Below are 22,487 nucleotides of genomic sequence, written 5' to 3'. Positions count from 1 at the left end.
TACATGTGTACCACCCTGGGGCTGTGTAACTGTGTGTCTCACCCTCCTCAAATGTGCCACAGTCCTTGTCTGCCATGCCGTTGTGAATCCCTGGGGTTGGGAAGGGGCTCCTGGCACTTCCGTGCATTTTCCTTGCCTCTTGGCTGTCCTCACCACAGGCTTCCATGGAGAAAGAATGAATGCTTGTCACCACAAGTTCACCAATTCCTGAGTTCTCTCATGGGAGCTGTCGGATGTGGGGCTGTTAGACTTATCTCCCTAGCCAAGTGCCAAGATGGGTGTATGGGGTGTGGAAGACTGCTCCCTTCTGCACTCTTTGGCCAGCTCCAGCTGATGGTCCCTCACACAGGAACTCTGAGCCTTGGGGCTGTGAAGGGTTATCTCCCAAGCCAACTGCTGAGTTGGGTGCACAGGGCTTGGAAAGCTGCTCCCTACCACGCTTGGTGGCTGGCTCCAGCTGCCAGTCCCAGGCATGAGAGCTCTCGACTGAAGGGCTGGAAAGGGTTAACTCCTCAGCCAACTGCTGAGAAGGGTTCAGGTGGCATGGAAATCTGCTACTTCCTGTGCTCGTCAGATGCCTCCAGCCACCTGTCCCTGGCAGTAGTGCAGGCTGAACGTACTCACCCTGTCCTTTCAGATGTAGTCTCTGTGCCTTTTAGGCTAAGTCCCCACTAGGTGCTAATTAATGGTTAAAGAGTCACAAAACATTTACGATATCTTATACAATATGGCTTTCTATTTAAGTTGCGAGATTTGTGCTATTTTTCCATCTATTTCTTTCATTTATTCATTATTCACTTTGTTCTAGAAAGTATTTAAAGCACTGATATGTCCTAGTCTTTTTGATGTAAATAAATCCATAAGTTTCTATCCATTAAGTAATTTTTAGGAAGATTTGAGTATCATACATTTTGTTGCCATGGGTTCTACCAGGGAATGAGAACAGGTAATATATTGATTTATACTGAGAGATTTATTGCAAGGATTTGAGGAATTGGCTTATGCGATTGTGGGGGTAGTCTAGAGAAGTCCCAAATCCATAGGGCAGGCCATCTGGAAGGGCACGTTGGAACTGTGGGGCACAGTCTAAAGCTGTTGTGCACAGGGAGAATTTCTTTTTCATCCAGGATATCACACCTCTCCTTTTAAGGCCTTTTAACTGGTTGATGTACTTGAATGATTTAGGTCCACGTAGATTAACTAGGATAATCTCCCTTATTTATAGTCAACTGTCGTGGACTTTAATCACATAAAAATTCCTTCACAGCAATGCCTAGATTAGTGTTTGATTGAAAAACCAGTGACTACAGCCTATCCAAATTGACACATCACAGTAGTCCTAATTTCTTTTGTGTACATGTATATGTCTTTGTATTTATTTAAATATAAATTTTACTGTAAACATACTAATTTTTCTTAGTTCTGTCATTAAAGACAGCTTTTAGTCATAAATAGTGTTTAGGAAGTAGCTAATGTTGTAATTAAAGGGAATTATTTCAACCTGGTCTGTTGCTCTTGTTTCTGTTATTGCATTTTTTTTTAATTTTTGGAAAACTTGATTTTTGTTGCTTGACAGGGCATACTGTTGTTTGATATATTGCATAGCATCCTTGCATTTAATACCAAAAATGGGATAATCTGTTTGGATTATTTGTACTTTTCCTTCAAATCATGAAGCATGTATAGAAAAGAGATATAAACCTTTTAATTTTAATTTTAAGAGGTAATAGGAACCTTCTGGATATCATAGTTTAAAGGCCAAAATATGTATGTGAGTGTGTGTGTGTTTGTATTGCACAAGTAAAAGACAAAACAAGAAAACTAAAAGCAGGAAAGAGAACTTTACTCAGAATATTTATAATGAATAAAATATAGCTTCATATACTTCTATTAGATTGATAATGGGTTTTTTTTTTTTTTATAATTCCCATCTTCTTACCAATACAGTTTTTACTCCAAATTAAGTCTAAGTAAGATGATTTAAGGAGCTCTGAGAGGATCATGGAGGTTGATATAGATGAAAGCATGGAGGTGTAGAATTATTAGATTATTTTGAGTTGTTTGTGATTCTGAAGCTTGATTGCAGTTACAGAGTATAGTTTTTATTTTATTACATTTTGCTTTAGATGTTAAATTCAATGTAAAATGAATTTTTATGAATGTCAGTGAATATTTGACATATGTTTTTGTTTTGTGAAAATTAATGTTTGTATATTGTAAAAATGTGTCTCAATAGATAAAATAAGGTCTTTGTTGTATATAGTGTAAAGTCACTTTACAGGCACATTTTGATGATTTTTCTTTTTTTAAAGTAGTTAAGCTGCAGGTTACAGTTTCAGTTCTTTACTTTCTGAGATTGCTATTGGAAGTAGATTTAGATCTCCAGCCTCTCTCTTGCACTTCATAATCATGTATTGTACAGTTACTCAGTATTTTCATTTGGATGTCTATTAGATATTTCCAAATCAACATGTCAATATATTCTCTAAGGATATATTTAGTATTGGGTTTACTTTTTTCTCTCTTCCTCTGGAGGCATGATAAAAGTGGAACATCATTTTTATTATCAGGTGCCAGTGCTCATGATCTTGATAAATAAATTCTATTTTGTCATGGAGCTCTGTGAATGAGCTGTGTATCCTCGGCTGGAAGCCGTAGTTTTGGACTTTCCTGAGTGTTTTAACTCTTGTACATGAGCATGTCTGTTAGGGAGAGTCTGGTGCTATGTCTGTGAGGTTGTTTCAAGAAATACTGATTCTCATGTACTATACAGCTGACTTGTAAACCAAGGTGGGCTTCATATTCACGTGTGAGGATCTTGTCTACTTGCACAAGAGTTGCCACTCAGAATGAGAGCAGAGACTAGCCCCTTGGTTGCTGCAAGGACTTTACTTGCAAAAGAGAAACTATTGACATTGCCTGTATGTTGTGTTTCTGAGGTGTATATTCTAAGTCAATCTGATGCTTCGTAGGGTGTAGGTAGTTGTAAGAGTCCAAGTGTCTAGTTGGAACTAAAAGACCTTCTGGTAGGTATTGCAATGTCCAGATACGAGCTCCACCTTTCCTGCCCCTATCCTTTTTTACCAGGAGGTTTTCCCATCTTAGTTGTTGGGAACTCCAACTTTCTAAGTCACTTAATCAAAAACATTGGAGTCACCCTTGCTTCTTATATTTCTCTCACACCCTGCATCCAATCCTCAGCATGTCTTGTTGTCTACCTTTCAAAATATATATAGTATTTTGTCACTTCTCTACCTCCACTGTTACCATCGTGGTTTGAGTCACCATCATCTTTTGTCTGGATTGCTAAAAAGTCATCCTAAATCTTTCTGCTGTCCTGTTCCACAATAATTTATTCTCAACACAGCTACCATAGGGAAGCTTTTAATACATATGTTATGTCTACTCACAATCCTAAATTGGTTCATGGAAGTTTCCTTTTTTTTTTTCCTGTGGCAATAAATTGATTTCTGAGACAGGCATTCCTCCCACATTTTAGGGTATTTTTCTTATTTTATTTTATAGTATATATTTTTAGGATCATTTATTTTGTTTTCTTTTCCCGTTTTCTCAGTTGCTTTTCTAGGCTGACATTCAGCCAATTGTAGTTATGAGAAAGCCCTGTTATTCTCGCTTTCAATCTGTAGTGGCTATTTTCCCCTTGGTCTGTCCTCTCCTGTCTGCATTAGGCAATTTACTGGGGGTCTGTCAGGCTGCCTCTGCCAGGCATTCTGTTCTTTTTCAGCGATCAGTGTTTAACATGTCTGGTTATTTACTTCTTATATCTGATCTCTTCTGTGGTAGATTTAACAGGAATTCATGGAAGTTTTCATGTTAGGTTGGTACTCTTCCTAATTTTAAGCATTCATGATACAGGCTTCCTTCTGTTTTTATACTAAGTCTTTTCTACTGGACTTTTAGGAGTTTTTTTAAGGCACATTCTTGTTATCATGTGGAATACCAATAAATTTTGTTTTCTTGATAAAAATTTAGTGCATACAGTTAGCTTTTAAGGATGCCTGATGCAAATTAGATTTTCTCCACTCCCTAGCACTCCATGCTTTAATCCTTTGGGATTATACTTTTTTTTTTTTTTTTTTTGATATTTAATGCCTATCTTTAGAAATAGTGATTACTAGCCATCCTTCTCCATCTCCTTAAATATGGCCAAACTTTACTTAGTTTTTATGAGTTGTGTATGTTGGGTTGAAAATAGCACAATTTTATTCATAGTCAGTGAGTAGGTTATTTACTCTGGGATGATGTGCTCTTTCCTTTTTTTTTTTTGCCTGACCTTTGTACTATCCCCCGTGAAGTGATTTTTTTTTTTAAATTTTTTTATTGTGATTGTTCACGTATCATACAATTATCAAAAGATCCAAAGTGTACAATCAGTTGCCCTCAGTACCATCATACAGCTGTGCATCCATCACCACAATTCATTTTTGTTCAATTTTTAGAATATTTTCATTACTCCAGAAAAGAAATAAAGACAAAGAAGAAAAAAATAAAAAGAAAAAGAAAAAAGAAAAGGAAACTCACATCCTCCCATATCCCTGACCACCAGCCCCCCTCCATTGTTGACTCGTAGTATTGGTATAGTACATTTGTTACTGTTTATGAAGGAACGTTGAAATACTACTAACTGTAGTGTATAGTTTGCAATAGGAATATATTTTTTTCCTATATACCCCTCTAATGATAACTTCTAGTTGTAGTGTCATACATTTTTTCTGGTTCATGAAGGAGATTTCTGGTATTTGTATAGTTGATCTAGGACATTGCCCACCACAACGTTTACTGTTTTATACATTCCGATCTTTCAACCTCCCAACTTTCTTTCTGGTGACAAAAATGATTCTGAGCTTCCCCTTTCCATCACATTCACTCACCATTCAGCACTGTTAGTTATTCTCACAACGTGCTACCGTCATCCCTGTTCATTTCCAAATATTTAAGTTCATCCTAGCTGAATGTTCTGCTCATACTAAGCAACCGCTCCCCATTCTTTAGCCTTGTTCTATATCTTGGTAACTTATATTTCATGTCTATGAGTTTACATATTATAATTAGTTCCTATCAGTGAGACCCTGCAATATTTGTCCTTATGTGTCTGATTTATTTCACTCAGTATATTGCGCTCAAGGTTTCATCATCAGCCCATTTTTTTTTAAGATGATTTTGTTCACATGCCATACATTCCATCCTAAATAAACAATCAATGGTTCCCTGTATAGTCACATATTTATGTGTTCACAACCCTCACCATCTGTGTAAGGACATCTGCACTTCTTCCACAGAGCAGGAGGAAGAGTCAAAGAAGGTAAAGAGGCAAAAGGAAAAGAAAATAAAGAGAGAAAAAACAAACAAACAAAAAAACATGACAGCTAGGAAGCAGCAAAAAGAAAGAGAATCTTAGATCAAAGTAGAATAAAGAGTCAGACAACACCACCAATGCCAAGAGTCTCACATCCTTCTACTATGCCCCCCTCTTTTCTGCATTTACCTTGGTATATTGCCTTTGTTGCATTAAAGGAAGCATAATACAATGATTCTGTTAATTATAGTCTCTAGTTTACATTGATTGTATTTTTCCCCCATTACCTCCCTATTTTTAACACCTTGCAGGTTGACGTTTGTTTGTTCTCCCTCTTGAAAAAACATATTTGTGCATTTTATCACAATTGTTGAACACTCCAGGTTTCCCTGAGTTATACAGTCCCAGTCTTATCTTTCCTCTTTTCTTCTGGTGCCCCACATGCTCCTCACCTTCCTCTTTCAACCATATTCATAGTTATCTTTGTTCAGTGTACTTGTAACCATCACCCAAAATTGTGTTCCAAACCTCTCACTCCTGTCTTTTTCTATCAGTCTGTAGTGCTCCCTTGAGTATTTCCTGTAGGGCAGGTATCTTGTTCACAAACTTCTCATTGTCTGTCAGAGAATATTTTGAATTCTCCCTCATATTTGAAGGACAGTTTTGCCGGATATAGGATTCTTGGTTGGTGGTTTTTCTCTTTCAGTGTCTTAAATATATCACACCATGAAGTGGGGTTTTTAATCTCTAAAACATAAGTCTGATTTTTTGAATTTTAAAAGTTTCATGGATGGTCTGCAAAGGGAATGATTGTATTGGGGAGGAAGGGTGGAAAGACCAGTGATATCAGGAATCAGGGAAGTCCATTATAGTTCTAATATGTTAGGTGGGTAAATTAGGTAAGACATTTGAATTTTTTAGACCTCATTAATTGCATCTGTAAAATGAGGGAGGATTGAGCTAGTTCTCTAGGGTTTCTTCTATATGCTGTCTTGTTTACAGATATTGGGATGGTGCAACTCGGTGAGATGTCTGGATAGCAGACTCTCCAGAATCCTTAAAGATAAGCATTTATTTTCTTGTGAAATATGCTTCTGATCAAGGTTGGCACTGACCTTTGCAGACCCAGTAATTTAATGTTGCCACTATATTGAGAGTAGATTCATCTCTTAGAGACGGATTAAGCTTATGCAACTGAAGCTTAAAACTATAGTGGAAATGCTGTTAACTCTGATAGGAATACTTAAATATCACACTCTATTTGGATAGCATAGATGTTTCTCAAATTTCAGATTAAGCTTGGGCAAAATACCCAAAAGCCCTAAAGTAAAGAATTCCATTTGTGTACAATGATATTCATTTTTTATATACTCTGAAAATTATTATGGGGCCGTTTATTTTATCTTTGGAGGCTGAGTCAGCTTCTGGCAAATGGTAGTTATGCTTGTAATCTGCTGAAACCTGTCAGTATGTTGCTATAAAGATTTGCCTATTTATATTACTGTTTTATGATTCAGATAACAGGAGAAGAAAAGAAAAAAATTTAATTCCAAGACACAGTGATTAAGCCAAAAAGTACCAGTGTACATTACAAAAAGATTCATAGCAAGAATGGCATGGGCATTTAGAAAAAAACATAAAGAGGAAGCTCATTCAGAGAGTAGGAGAAGAAGAAATCTGCTACTGAAGAAAACATAGTGCACATGGAAGAAAGAGAACTGAAAATAAACTCCACAGGGTAAAGAGAATGGGCATGTGACAAGCTTTATATTGCAGGTTTAAAGAAGGAAGGAAGAAGAGAAAATTGTGAGTTTCATTTTGCCAATATTGATACCGATCATAAGCAATGGGTTCTCTGCTCAATATGTTCAGACGATCAACTCCTGAGACACCAGGGCTTCAAAGAGAGAAAGAGTTTATTACTACTCACAAAGCAGGACATAAGATGGCCTATTAGCCTAAAAATGTCTTCCTGAACTAGAGTAATTCTGATGTTTTTGTAGTATCAAAAGATGGATAGATTTTAGGATAATGAGCACAGTGGTTCAAGATGACAGTGTTAGAGATGATTTAATTATTGAGCTTGCACAGACTGATTGCATACTTAGTCACAAAGCGTATGTAAGAAAATGGTGGCTTTAATATGATGATGTGTATGATTTTTAGTATTATAATGAGGTATAGGTCACTTGTAGTTTAAAGTTTAAGGTACTGTCAGGTGGGCCCATTTTGGTTAGATCCAGCTTCATTTATCAAGACAACCTTGGAAACGGGGTGGATTAGTTCAAGGCCCTTCATTAATAAACACTAGAGGCTGTCTTTAGTTATGATAGGACTCTAAAGTTGAAAAACAGGATAAGGGGGTTTAAGTAAGGGTCAGTCACAGGGTTTTTACAATCACAAGATAAAGGCTATATAGTGATACAATCATTATCAGAGATGAAAAGCTGGATTACGGTTCAGGTATTTCCCTCTGTCTATTCTAATATACCAGAAAGTAAAAAGCAGTATTTGTATAATGATTCAGTAACCATAATCATCCCCTAAATCCTTACTTCTTGGTTACAATGTTCATATACTGTAACTAGATTTCCTCTGCTATTTGACTAACTGGAAGATGAGAAGGGGACTTTAAAGTAGTTTTGTTTGATTTCATTAAGTTTTGTTTTTCACTGGCAGTAGGATATAGTTACGAATTTATTTTAGGGCTGCTGGTTTAATTTTTTAATTGGCATTGTTAAACACTGTATGTATGCTCCATAGCCATGTTTTTCTTTCTCTTTGGGCTTTTAATAACTCTGAGGACAGTATCTTCTGTTGGTGTCAATTTACATATATGCTTATATACTTAATCGAGAACATTGGTTTTATTAAATGATTCTTAAGTTTTCATCTCTCTTTTTCCCTTTTTTTAACTATGCTTTTGCTATTAATGTTATATTTTGTTTCTTTGTATTGTATTTTTCATTTACTTACGAGAAAACGTACAAATAAACAAATCCAAAATCCTATATGATTTCAACTTGTATTTTAGTCATTGTGGAGTTTTGGAGTCAAACAGACATGATTTCTAATCCTGGCTCTATAGTCTTCTGGCTGTGAGACCTTGGGCCATACTAGTTAAACTGAGAACCTTAGGTTCATCAGTTATAAAATGGTTGTTATTGTGAAAGATTTGTCATACAAACATATTTTGTATAGTTCCTGGCGCATGTCATATACTCAAAGACAGTTTTCTACTCTTGCTTCATTTCACTTAGCTTAACGGAAATTTGAGTTATTTTTTGGTCATGTAAAAATAATTGTGTATCAATGGAAAGTATGAATTGTTTACATTCAACCCAATTTCTGGGTTATCTGATTCTAGCCCTATTCATTGTCTTTGAGCTGTATTATAGATCTTAATGTGTTGTAGGTCAGTGGTAGACATGTAAATTTTGTGATGTCTTGTAAAGCTTTGGTTGACATTCCACTCCTCTTTTGCAAAGAAACAGTTTTGTCTCCATTTGCAATTCATTTGTACATTCTTTTGATCCCCATATATTTGTGCTCTTTTGACATTTCTTTTTAATTTGGCTATAACATTTGACTGGTTTCCTCACTGTATGAATAGAATAAATTCTTTTATGTGCTCATTTTATACCTATGAGAGTCAAGATTTTATCTTTTTGAACATTATCTAACAGTGACTTGAATTATTTAAAATATTTCCACGAAATATCTAAATAAATTTCTTAAGAGTTGACTGGTTTACTGAATGCCTATTAGGTGCAACACACTGCGCTAGGCACTAGTATTTTTTTGTAATTGTTTGTTATTTAAGGTGTTCCTAAAGGTGGTATTAACTCTACAAACTGCCAAACCTTTCCGTAATGTCTAACATTAAGTACTTTAGATAATGATTTTTCTTCTTTTTTTTTAATTCCAGTACTAATGGGATAGTCTCAGGGTAAAATTTTTCATTGTAAAGACTTGCTCTTTGTCTTCCATTGCAAAGTGTCTTAATTAGAGCAGTAATCTACAATTGTATTTTGAGTGAGCAAATAAATAAATGAGGCCAAAAAGAGCCAGGCACTTCTTTATTCTTGTGTCTCATCATGTTGTAATGAGTTTTAAAAGAAACTATTAAAGGTCTAGTTTCCATGTACTGAGAAGCCAGAAACTGACTCAGCAGAACTTAACATTTTAAAATGATGTCTTCAAAGCATGTGACTTTTGTGATATCTTTCTTTTTTTTCCTCTTGGGGAATTGCTTAGAACTTCTCTATATTTAGCCACTCTGTGAAACAAGAGTTAAAAGTAAAAAAAAATCTCAAAAGATTTTAGACAGTAATTTGGCTTGAAGATGTATTTATGGTTTTGAAATATTTTCTTATTCTTGAAGCTTATTAGAAAGTACTCTCTGTATTTTATTAATTTCCTCCTGCTTTTATGTTTATTTTTGGATTTTCCTCTTGCTGTGACAATAAAGAAGCAATGAGGATTTTAAAAGCTTATTTTTTTTTAATTTTCAAAAAGTTACATTTATATTTATATGGTATGATTTTGAGTTGACCATGCTAGCAGGGGATTATGAAGACTTGATCTCTGCACATATCTTTTAGAAATTAAAAAATGGTTTCTGTGGTCATTTGCATATTAAAAAAATTATTCATTTACAGTTTGTGTATATGGTATTGCCCAAACAGCCCATAAGAATACAATATTATTCCTCAAATAAGCAAGTAAAAGCAGAGTCTTTAAATACAGAAAACCAATAACTCTGGCAATAATTAGAAATAAATAAAATGGAATGTTAGATATTTCAAAAATTATAAAATCTGTCTTTTATTAAGAAAGTGACCATTTCTATTTCTTCTGTCCCTGCGTCTTAGCCTTTTAAGATGTCTTATATTCCTCCTTAATTATCCAACATAGAAATCCCAGATAAATCCTAGATATCTCCTTAAATACATTAAATAATGTTATTTATTAAATTATAAATCAAGCATCATTTCCTATTGGAAGTCTGCCTTGGAAAGAGTCAAATCATTTTTAAATACTGACTTTTATCCTATTCTTTGTAAATTCATAACAAATCTGTTCATTTATTTTTTTATTTTACTAACAGATCTTCAGATTTAGATACACTCGTTGGATCTTCCTAAATTCTTGCAAATTCTTTGTTTCTGCAACCAAGAATGATTTTCCTCTAAGAGTTATTTTTCAAAAGTCCTAACAATGAGCTTAAACAGTAGCAAGTGTGTTCAACAATATAAATCTGAAAATAAATCAGACTATCAAAGGATTTGAATGAGATGACAGCTTGTGAAACAGAAGTCATCAGCCTTGAATGTACCTGATAAATGAAAGAATGGGGGAAAAGTACCCTGGATTGTGTAAGACTATGTTTGAATAAAAATTAAATACCAAAACTGTTTTCATAGTTAAAAGTTTTAAAAAGTGTTATCACTTTCTTGTCATTTCCTTTTATCTGAGATTAATATATTGCTACTAGTCTGACGACTCCAAACGCCAACCTACAGTTTCTTCACACACAGCGTGGCTGCCAGATATTCAGCAGGCTTACTCGCTTGTTTCAGAATGCAGATTCCCGATTTCACCAAGTGCATGGTCCCTGTGGATTTAACAGACCTTGTCCAGCTGGTACATCACTGGAACTGGTGTTCTGGTTCACTTTCTGGCTTTTATCTAATATTTTTCATGGAGGTGTTTTTTTGCCCTGTCTCTCCTAGCTGCCATCTTAGGTTCTCTCTACTGTTATTTCCTTTTGAATTAACTATTACAGAAATAAACAGATTGCTTTGAGTATTCATTAAAAGTATGTGGGTATTTGCACCAGTTTTTTGTTGAGGTTTCAGAAGAGTTACAATGCTTATGTAAAACAAAACAGAGATGACCACAAGCAGAATTACTGGAAAAAAAAAATGGCATATGCTTTGGCAACTTGGTGCTCCTTTGCTTATGTGCTGTTCTGACAGAATTTTTGGCATGTGTTAGAGAGGTCCATCCATGAAAAATATGCCTGGCTGTCATTGCCAATTACCCATACAAAGGTAAAGATGAAAAACTGCCATTCATTGTTCTTTTGTTTGGCTTATAGTTGTGAAGGAGTATGTACTGACCTTGTATCATTTAAGGCCTAGAAAACCAAAGATTTCACATGTAAAATGAAGCACAGAGTGCATGCACCCCTGTGTAAGACTCAAAAGCTAGCAAACAAACCACCCAAAGAAAAAAAAATTTGTATATTTCTACTTTTAAAAAAATTTTGACTGAGTTTTGATGGAAATTGGTGCTATTGGGTATACTTGATCATCTGATTTAAAAATTTTGAGCTCCTATCAATTTTTAGTAGCTCAAAGAATACTGTAGCAGTTTAAGACTTAAGAAATTGTAGCTTCCTGGCTAGGTGAGAAGATAATTATATTTTACCAACTGGAGTTTTAAATTTTTTATTATTAAGTTAAAAAATTCCCATTGTTAAGTACATATAAAAAACACAGCCATGTATACTGTCACTATTAATAATAATATTTTGTGGTCATATATATGGACATTACTTATAATGTGGAGTTTTTAGGGATAGATGAATTATAGGACACTGTCTAAATTGTAGTGATGATATGTAAATTGTAGCATAGTGAAAAACTAGGCATCTTAGGCTCAATCTTACTTATGTCTGGAATAATAATTGATGTGATTAGTAGGATGCCAGGAAGGCTTCAGTCTCCAAGTCTTATGTGTACAGGTCTGTTGCTGATTGTTGACATTTTCTCACAAAAACATTGTTTCTTTGTGTGAACTAACTGGCCCCTGTTAGTCTTTGGTTTGAATGAGAGTCTCCTATTCCATTAACCCAAACACGTTTTGATGGGTGGGATAAAGTAGCTTGAAGGGGTTGAGTACCACAATCAAGAAGGGCACTGAAACAAGAAGCTTTCAAAATGTATACTTTAAAGCATGTGTAAGTATTTTTATCTTTGTTGTATTTTAAAGTAACATTCATGAATTCATCATTTAACTTAAGAACTAGAACATTACCAATTCTGGTACTCATCTTCAATCCTATCCCTGTGCCTTTTCCCCAGAGGGAGCTACTGTCTCTATTTTGTGTTTTCATTTCCTTCCTTTTGTAAAGAAAAATTTAATTGCATGTATATACACACACACATATATATATATACACATATATATATATGTATATATGTATGTAAACAGTTTTCCTTGTTTTTCTCTACCCTTATATTCTTTAAGTAGTAATTGTTTTCGATTATGAATACTATTGATTTTAAGTTTTTACTTTACTGAATTGTTTTATTGTTTTAGTTTTAGTTGCATTCTATAAGACCATGATAGTTTCCTTCTTTCTTTCCCTATTTTGATGCTTTTACTGTATTTCTGTTGTCTAGTTGCTTCAGCTGATGTCTACAGTACAATGTTAAATGGTATGGAGATAGTGTAAGCATGCATCTATTGTTCCTGATTTTAGAGGATACGCCGCCTCTATCTTTTCCCATTAAGTAAGACTCTACTTTAAGAGTAAGGTCTGTTTGTTTTATCATGTTAAGAAAGTGTCCATCAATTCCTGTTTTCCTGAGTGCTTTTTACAGAAGTGAATGCTCAATTTTATGAAATCTCCCGAATCTTGGAGATAGTCCAAGATTGATATGTAATGTTTTCAATGACAGAAGATAATCCTATCATTTTTGTCTTTAAATTTATAATTAATATGTATGGTATCTTATATTCATGTATTTCCTAACAGTGAACCAACTCTCAGTCCCTGGAATAAATCCCACTTGATCATTGTTTTCTCAATAATGTATTGGATTCTGTTTGCTTATAATATATTTAGAACTTTTACCTCATTACTTTTATCTCATCATTTCTGTCATACTGATCTCTGCTTTTCCTATTTTTTGTACTGTCTTTATTAGTCTTAGTTATCAATGTTATATATAAAAATATAAAAAATTTTTTTAATAAAAATTTTTCATAAAAATAATGAGGGCGTTTTCCCTCATTTTCAGTGCTCTGTAACAGTTTTCGAGCATTGAGATCATCCAGTGTTTGAAGCTTTAATAGAGATCCCCTTGACATCATTTGGGCCTAGTGCTTTCTGTGTGGGGTAGTTGCTTGATAACTTATTCTATTTTTTCCTCCAAGGAAATAGGTCTCTTTAAAGACGTTTAGTTTTTATTTTCCTTTTTTTTTTTTTTTTTAGCTCTAATCAGACTAACTTTTAAATGATGTTTCTGTTGAGAATTACCCATTTTGTCCAGAGGAGTCTTAAGGTTTTCTTTTTAATTTCCCTGTTTCAGCAGTTATTTTCCCCTTGTCATTTATTATGTATATTTGTACTTTTTCTCTTTTATTCTTGACTAAGTTTTCTATTTGTTTATTTTTAATTTTTTAACAAATCCAGGATTTTGATTAGATTCACTTTTTTTTCTTAATCTCCCTCATTAATATCTGCTTTTATCTTTATTATTTCCTTTGTCATGCTTTTTAAATTTGCTGTTTTTTTTTCTAGTTTGTGAGGTAGGAATTTCATTCATTGGTTTTTCTTGATCAATAGCTCAAAGCTATAGTTCTTTTTCTAATCCCTCTTTTAAGTGTATCCCATAGATTCTGATAGGTAATGCTTACATTGTCATTCATAGAAATGTTTTTAACATGTCAACAGATGGGGAGATTTAAATTGTATTGTTATTGGATGGATCCTGGGGTAGGTGAAAAGATTCCAGGAAAAGCTTGTTTTGAATATTTACTAATGATAATGACAAAGGCAACTTCTGTTTACTGAATGTTTACCATGTATTGATCTAAATGGTATATATGCATTATCTCATTTAAGCTATACAACATTTTTTTTTTTTTTGGCTTTTATAAAGAGGATTTATTTGGTTTCAGAGTTACAGTCCTAAGGCTACAGAAGTGTCCAAACTAAGGTATCAACGATAGGGTACCTTCACTGAAGAAAGGCCGATGGAGTCTGGTTAACCTCTTTCAGCTAGGAGGGCACGTGGTTGGCGTCTGCTGTACAACATCCTTTTGAGGCAGAGATTATTTCCCCATTTTCAGACGAGGAAACTAGGGCTTAGAGGGGTTTAAGTAATTTTTCCAGAAGCTGCTCAGCCAATCAGTAAGTTGTTCAAATTTGAATCCTTTTTTTTTGCTCCAAGGCCTATGGTTTTTACTTAGGCACTACCATTGTGAGGTCACAGAGGTATTGAACAGTGTGGCATAATCAGGGAACGCTTAGTAGTTCAGTATGACTGGAGTGAACTCGATACTTGGTAGTGTACTTTCTGGATTGGGCAGGTAGTTCATTTATTGTAATATGAGCATGAAGCAAAGTAGGTTTATTTAAGATGATGGATAAGTTTTTACCTGTTGGAGAACTAAAGGGAAGTGTCTGATAAGGTGAGTAAATGGATCTGGAGGTCTGCAGAATAGTCTGTGTTAGAGATAAGAATTTGGGTGTCATTAGCTTGTAGGTGATGATTTAAATAATGGGTTTTGAAAGTGGTCAGCCAGAAAAATGAGTAGAGTGAGAAGATCAGGGAGTTAGGAAACAATGAGTCGTAAGGTTGAGTGGCGAAAGAGCCAGAAAGGAAGCAAGAAAACAGTTATAATATTAGGAGGATGTAAAGGTGTTGTGGTGTCACAGGTGCTGAGGGAGGACTTTCAAGGAAAAGGAATGGTCATTAGAATCACATGCTCTGAAGAGCTATGGGAAGATAAAATCAGAAGTGTTCATTTGATTGACCAATAACTGGAAGGACAATTAATATCTTAAATGACAGTTGCAGTGGAGTGATAAGGTTTGCATTGAGGAAGAAGAAAATGGAGACAGGATTATAAACAACTTGCCCAAGAAATTTGGCTAATGGGAAATGTGAGGTTGAGAATATCCTCCCACTTCATTACCTCCTTACTTTCCCCTTTCAGCCTTCCCCTTTTCCTTTCTTTGTTTTCTTGTTTCGTTCCTTTCTCCTTCTCTCCCTTCCTCTTTTCTGCCACCTTCCTTCCTTCTTTCTCCAATATGATACACTTGAACATTTAGTGTTACAGGATGAGAATGTAACTTGCGCCTGCATGAAGTCTTCTTTTAAAACATAGCTATAAATGAGTGACATAAAGAGATGTTTTAAAATGTCCAGGTGTTAGATCAGAAGGAAATTGTTAAGGGTTTCTTGAAGCCAGGATAATAGCCACACATACTGTTCATGTCCAGAAATAAACATACTTGTCCAACAAATTTAATAATAACCTTTAAAATAGTAACAAAAATAATATCAACACTGTGATAGATGATTTACATATTTCAGCTAATTTAAACTTCACTGGGACCCTATTCTCATTTTACAGATAAAGAAACTAAGGCACAGGGAAGTTAAGTAACTTGCCCAGTGTCCCATACCCAGTGTGGCAGCATGGCTCCAGAGGCTATGCTCTTAATCACAGGCTATATTACCTCTCACTGAGCTGTACTACTTATTCTCAAACCTTTAAAATTTATAAGTAAGTTTTGTTATAAATTATAATTCAGAATTAGAAGTCAGAATATTAGGATGTTTTAGAGAAACCTCAGCAAAGAACGGCAAAGATTAGAACCAAAGTAATTTCTGAAAATGATCTATCTTGTACAAATAATGACTTAAAATTCTAGTTTTGCATATTTTATTTAAAAAGGTGGCATGCCTGTGGATGAAGAGGGAATATTTTAATTATTCATTATGGCACATACTATCTGAAGAACAATATTGTTACATAATAAAATTGTAAATAAGATAATTAAATGTTACTTAAAGAACCAATCAGAAATTGGTACATTCTTTAATTTAATACTTAATAGCCTTATAAATGTCTTTCTTTAGGGAAAAATGCAATTTCCACTGTGAGCTGCCTTCCAGGATTTATAATAGAACTTCACTGACGTTGCTACTGATGCCAATGTGGAATAAAGGTCTTTATAATTTAGAAATTAAACACATAAATGGTTTACTGCTAAAAATGATTCAGTTTAACTTCTTATACTTTAAAACAAGTAAAATAAAAATGTGTTTAAGTTTTGGGAAAAACATATTGAAAATACTGTAATATAAATATAGCAGGTTTATTTTGCCCTCATCTATATGTCTTAAATCATGTTTGGTAATTGCCTAGTCCTTTCTTGACCTTTGTGTTTGAATTCTAATCACAATCCAATGATGTCTTCTTGTGAAACTAATTACAAATTTTATTTCAGCATTATTTTTCTGTAGAAAGAATTAGTTCAGCAAACTAAAATTTATTTTAACATGTAAAACCTTTTCTCTATTATGAAAGAAAAATTTAACACAGAGACAGTTGAATTAGTTGTTTCAAAGTAATTGTTTTTTTCTTTAGCTCACTTTGTTGTAATAAATGCTTACTTGGTTCCACTTGTCTACTGGATTGTAAGGTCACTGAGAATATGAATACATCTTTCTTGTTCACTGCTGTCTCCTTAGGGCCTAGGGCTGTGCCTGGCACTAGTAGGCACTCCATGAATTTTTCTTAACTAAATGAATGGGTATATAATATAATTTAATGTTTTCTCTGAGTTGGAAATATACTTTTTATGCAATTTTTAATATTTAAACACTAAGATATTAAACTCTTTTGTTTGCCCTAGTCTCATATAGAAATGTTATAAAAAATTTCGAAGCACCAGTTTTATGTTATTCACTGATGTATAGTCATAGTCATGGAAAACTCATTTTCAGTCTCATTGATTGTACTTCCCTCACATTTTCCCTTTCTGTTCTGCTTTCCTCTTCTCTTCAACCTATCCTCTCTGTTTTCTCTTTAATAATCATATCTTTTTTTTTTTCTTTGTTCTTCATTAGTATCTGGAGTCCATCTTTCGCCAGCTTCTCCTGAGATTGTACTGGACCATGACCATTCTTCGCCTTCAGTTGGCTGCCTGCCTTCTGATCCTATAATTTCATCACCAGAAAATGCACATGTGAACAACAGCATTGTTAGTCAAACTGTACCTAAGGCACAGGTAAACACAAGCATATTTTTAAAACAAGTGTGCATACTTAAAAAAAAAAAAAAAGCATGCTGATTCAGTCAAAGATTTTCTGATTTTTTTAACCTATGGCATGAATATTGATAAATATTTATTTTCCTAAAATAAATATTTCTGCAGTAACTACTCTAGTTTTGAGGCTAATACCTAGAATTTTGTTTGTGTGTGTGTGACACAATTGCAAGGTATTTAAGTATCCTTAGCTACCAAAATATAGTTTGAGTATCTCATTCATTAAAATTGAACTTAAAGAGGGAAAAGAATTTGAAAAAAGAATGGTTATTTCTCTTTTCAAGGAGTCTTACAAGAATATGTTTTCAGGTATTGCAGCATCCATTTCAATTTTAGAGTAAGTACCAAACAGCACTTCGTAGGATTTATTCATTCAAATATTTATTGAAGTAGGCACTGTGCTGGCTTCTGGAGTTAGTGCAGATTTCTAAAATGCTGTACTCATTCTTGAGTTACCTGTTATTTTTGCTAGAAACTGATGCTGAGTGATTATGGGTAACTTTCAAATTCTGATTTACAATTTAAAATATAAAGAAATTCTGGCTGTGTGTAAGTTCAAGAACTGGTGACTGTCAGATATATCTGTATGTTAGTATACACTTTCAAGCATAAGAAAAAGTTTTAAGTGCTATGCTAGCAAAATATTAAATGCTTTAAACTCTAAAGTTGGGAGGACATTTTGTTTCTTCCTGCAAATATCAGGTTCTTGTAATAGTCTGAGCTGTTTTCTTGATGTACTTAAAGTATGAAGTAATTTCATAGCCTTTGCTACAACTTAATTTCTAAATGTGGTTTCTGGTGCCTTTTAGATGTTTTCATTATTGGTACAGTGTAAACTTTCTCTTTTTTTAATGTGGTTTAGATTCAGCAATCAACACACACTCATCTGGATATCTCACTTTTTCCATTGAGTTTAACTGATGAGGAAAGCAATGGACCAGTTGCTCTTGTGGATGATTCTGAGGATCCTGGAGCCAGTGTATCAACCGTACAGCTTCAGCAAAAAATTTCAAGTCTGAAGATTAAGCTCAGAATTTCTGAAGAAGAAAAGCAGAGAATTAAAAAGGTATGTTTACATTTTCATAAAAAGTTAATATTTGAATTGCATATACTGGAAATCTGATATAATCCCAAACTCTGATATAAAATCTCATCAGAGGAGGAAGATACTGTCTTCCCTTGGCCATAGGTTTAAGTGAGTCACATGAGTTTATTATTTGGGAAAGCCTTTGATACATGTTTTCTAGTTTTACATATGTATTCTTAAGAGATATGAATAGCCTTTAACGAGATTTTATTTCTCTAATGCTTTCCTTTCTTGGTTTATTTTTATTTATCATCTAAAACTCTGAAATCATTTAGAATTGTGTTTCCTATGAAGATTAAAAGTTTTGTAACGTTGGCTTGTCCTTCATGGACATTAAAGCACTGGGCAGTCACGCATTATGGAGTGTTTGACACAAGAGTACTTAGATATACAGCTGCTTTAGTAAATTATTTATTTATGCTCTCATCTCTCTTCCCTACAAATATATCTATAAAAGACCTAAAAAATTTATTATATGTTTATATAGAGATTAATTGTGTTGACTGAAATCAGTTGAGATCTTCTTATCTCTTTATTGGAGTGAGTAATTTTAGTGTTCTGTCAATGTTTGATATTGGTATAGAAATTAGAGTAAAGCATATAATCTATAATATTGTTAGACTTTAAATCTTACTTCCTGTGGATTCTTTCCTTGCCAAATATTTTCTGGTTATATTTAACAAAAAAAATTGTGTGCCATTAAATATTACAAAGTTTGTGCTTGCATTTTTATTTCAGGATGTGGAATCATTGATGGAAAAGCATAGTGTTTTAGAAAAAGGTTTCCTAAAAGAAAAAGAGCAAGAGGCCATTTCTTTTCAAGATAGATACAAAGAACTTCAGGTAAGCCCAATGAATTTAAAATTTAAAATGTAGGCCTTTTGATGAAATATATAGTATAACCTGAAACAGTTCTCAGTATATACTTAGAATGTAGGTTCAGATACTTGCTCAAATATATAAAAAATGACCAGATGGGTGAAATTAAGGAAAAATGCCCTTTTGAAAGGTATGAATCTTTGAGAAGCCCTAAGTATTAGTAATTTGTTTCAAATCAGGCTATTTGATGAAAAATATTCTGTTTCTGTTCTTTTAGATAAAATTTTGGAATTGGGCATTGTAATTTTTCTTAAATTTTATGATTACATTTGAAAAGAGCTTAGAACCAACCCTGTAAACCCGAAAAAGATTTTCATCTTTTTTCATAAATTGTTTGTAATCAGTGTCTTTTCTTTTCCTTCCTAAGTTTCACTGATAAACTAGTTTCTTCTGCACTTACCCATGCCTGTCAACGTCAACTCCATCTTTACAATTGCTAATGTTGAAACCCACTCTTAGTTCCTTTTTTTTTACAAACCATGTATGAACCTTTAGCAAAACTGTTGGCTGTATCTTCAAAATATCCAGGCGTTGATCATTTGCTGTCATTGTCACTGCTAACACCCTATTCTAGACCATCATTATTTCTTTGTTAGAATACTAGTGTATCTTCTAACTAATCTTTTTGCTTCTGCTACTGCCCATTTACAGACTATTCTGCACATTGCAGCCAGTGTGATCATTTCATTACTTAATCCTGGTCATGATGTTTCTCTGCTCCAAACCTTCAGTGGCTTCTCTCACCTAAACCAAAAGCCAGATCCTTTAAGTGGTTTGCAAGGCCCTACATACTCTCATCTCCCCTCTCCCTTCCTTTTCTCTGATTCTTTCTCCTCAGTTATTTTGCTTTATGCTTATGTCTGGAACACTTTTCCCCCAGATATCTGCATGCTGGTTTTTTTCTCCTTACATCCTTCAGATCTCTATTCAAATGTCATCTTATCAAGAAGCCTTCCCTGACAATCCTGGCATATAATCCTTCAAACTGCTCCTTTTTTTGTTTTTTTTTCCATATCATTTTTTACATCTGACAAGCTATGTATTTATTTGTATATTTGCTTGGATCGTTATAATAGTCTCTCTCTTTTTTTTCTTTTTTTTTTCTTTGTCAAACAATTAAAAAAAAAAAAGAAATTCAAACAAAACAAAGGATTAAGAAAAACAACCTAAAATAACTGCATTGCTTCCAACATGTCCCTGCCCTACCCCCTGAAAATTAACAAACGATAACAAAATAAAGGAATAAGAAAAACTAATAACCTAAAACAACTACATTGCTTCCAACATGTTCTTACCATACCCAAGAAAATTCATAAGCCTTAATCATTCCTGAGCATTCCTGTAACATTAAGATTACCATTAATAGCTTATGTGTTTTTAGATTATCATTCCCCTTTCACTAGTTGCTGTCTATCTCTAGGTCCCTTACATTCTACAATATAAAACATTTATTTTACATTTTACGTTTTTCACAGAGTTCACATTAGTAGTATACAATATCTCTCTTTTTGTGTCTGGCTTATTTCACTCAGCATTATGTCTTCAAGGTTCATCCATGTTGTCATATGTTTCACGACCTCGTTCCTTCTTACTGCCATGTAGTATTTCATCATGTATATATTCCACATTTTGTTTATCCACTTACCTGTTGAAGGGCATTTGGATTGTTTCCATTTCTTGGCAATTGTGAATATGCTGCTATGAACATCAGTGTGCAAATAACTGTTCGTGTCACTGCTTTCAGGTCTTCTGTGTATATACTGAGAAGTGAAATTGCTGGATTGAAGAGTAACTTGATATCTAGTTTTGTAAGGAACCACCAGACTGTCTTCCAAAGTGGCTGCACCATTATACAGTACCACCAACAATGAATAAGAGTTCCAGTTTCTCCACATCCTCTCCAGCATTTGTAGTTTCCTGTTTGTTTAATGGCAGCCATTCTAATTGATGTGAGATGATATCTTATTGTGGTCTTAATTTGCATCTCCCTAATAGCTAGTGAAGCTGAACATTTTCTCATGTGTTTTTTAGCCATTTGTATTTCCTCTTCAGTGAAATGTCTTTTCATATCTTTTGCCCATTTAATAACTGGGCTGTCTGTGCTATTGTCGTTGAGTTGTAGGATTTCTTTATATATGTAAGATACCAGTCTTTTGTCAGATACAAGGTTTCCAAATATTTTTTTTCCATTGAGTTGGCTGCCTCTTCACTTTTTTGACAAATTCAATTGAGGTACAGAAGCTTTTAATTTTGAGGAGTTCCCATTTATCTATTTTTTCTTTTGTTGCTTGTGCTTTGAGTGTAAGTCTAAGAAGTAATCTCCTAATACAAGGTCTTGAAGATGTTTCCCTACATTATCTTTTAGGAGTTTTATAATGCTGTGTCTTAAATTGAGGTCTTTAATCCACTTTGAGTTAATTTTTGTATAGGGTGTGAGGTAGGGGTCCTCTTTCATTCTTTTGGATTTGGATATCCAGTTCTCCCAGCCCAATTTGTTGAAGTCACTGTTATGTTCCAGATCAGTGGTTTTGGGAGCCTTAACAAAGATCAGTTGACCATAGATCTGGGGGTCTATCTCTGAATTCTCAATTCGATTCCATTGATCAATATGCCTATTGACATTGTGCCAGTACCATGCTGTTTTGACTACTGTGGCTTTATAGGAAACGTCGAAGTCAGGAAGTGCAAGTCCTCCCACTTTGTTTTTCTTTTTAGAATGTTTTTAGGAATTCTAGGCATCTTTCCAGTCCAAAGAAATTTGATAACTAGCTTTTCCAAGCCTGCAAAGTAGGATGTTGGAATTTTGATTGGAATTGCATTGAATCTGTAGATGAGTTTGGGTACAGTTGACATCTTAATGACATTTAGCCTTCCTATCCATGAACATGGAATATTTTTCCATCTTTTTATTTCCCCTTCTATTTCTTTTAGTAAAGTTATGTAATTTTCTATGTATAGGTCTTTTACATCTCTGGTTAAGTTTATTCTTAGGTGCTTGATTATTTTAGTTGCTATTGAGAATGGAATCTTTTTCTTGAGTGTCTCTTCAGTTAGGTCATTTCTAGTGTATAGGAATGTTACTGACTTATGTGCATTAATTTTGTATCCCGCTACTTTACTAAATT

At 34.0% G+C, this 22,487-nt stretch overlaps 1 protein-coding gene across 8 annotated transcripts in view; it reads left to right on the top strand.

Annotated features, from left to right (window-relative positions):
* Positions 1–22,487, top strand: part of CCDC91 (coiled-coil domain containing 91) — a 516,404-nt gene that overhangs the window by 169,529 nt on the left and 324,388 nt on the right. For 4 of the 8 annotated variants that reach the window (XM_037844945.1, XM_037844940.1, XM_037844947.1 and 1 more), the window contains 4 exons: positions 16,204–16,292; positions 17,197–17,357; positions 18,259–18,462; positions 19,222–19,326. In XM_037844945.1, coding sequence (XP_037700873.1) covers positions 16,274–16,292; positions 17,197–17,357; positions 18,259–18,462; positions 19,222–19,326 — 489 coding nt within the window. In that variant the 5' untranslated portion in view covers positions 16,204–16,273. The remainder of the gene's footprint in view (positions 1–16,203; positions 16,293–17,196; positions 17,358–18,258; positions 18,463–19,221; positions 19,327–22,487) is intronic. The other 4 variants (XM_037844941.1, XM_037844943.1, XM_037844942.1 and 1 more) reach the window with 1 other exon arrangement.

The sequence above is a fragment of the Choloepus didactylus genome, chromosome 8 (genome assembly GCF_015220235.1).
Source record: "Choloepus didactylus isolate mChoDid1 chromosome 8, mChoDid1.pri, whole genome shotgun sequence".
Classification (NCBI taxonomy): Eukaryota; Metazoa; Chordata; class Mammalia; order Pilosa; family Megalonychidae; genus Choloepus; species Choloepus didactylus.
This window is presented reverse-complemented; position numbering and strand designations above follow the sequence as displayed.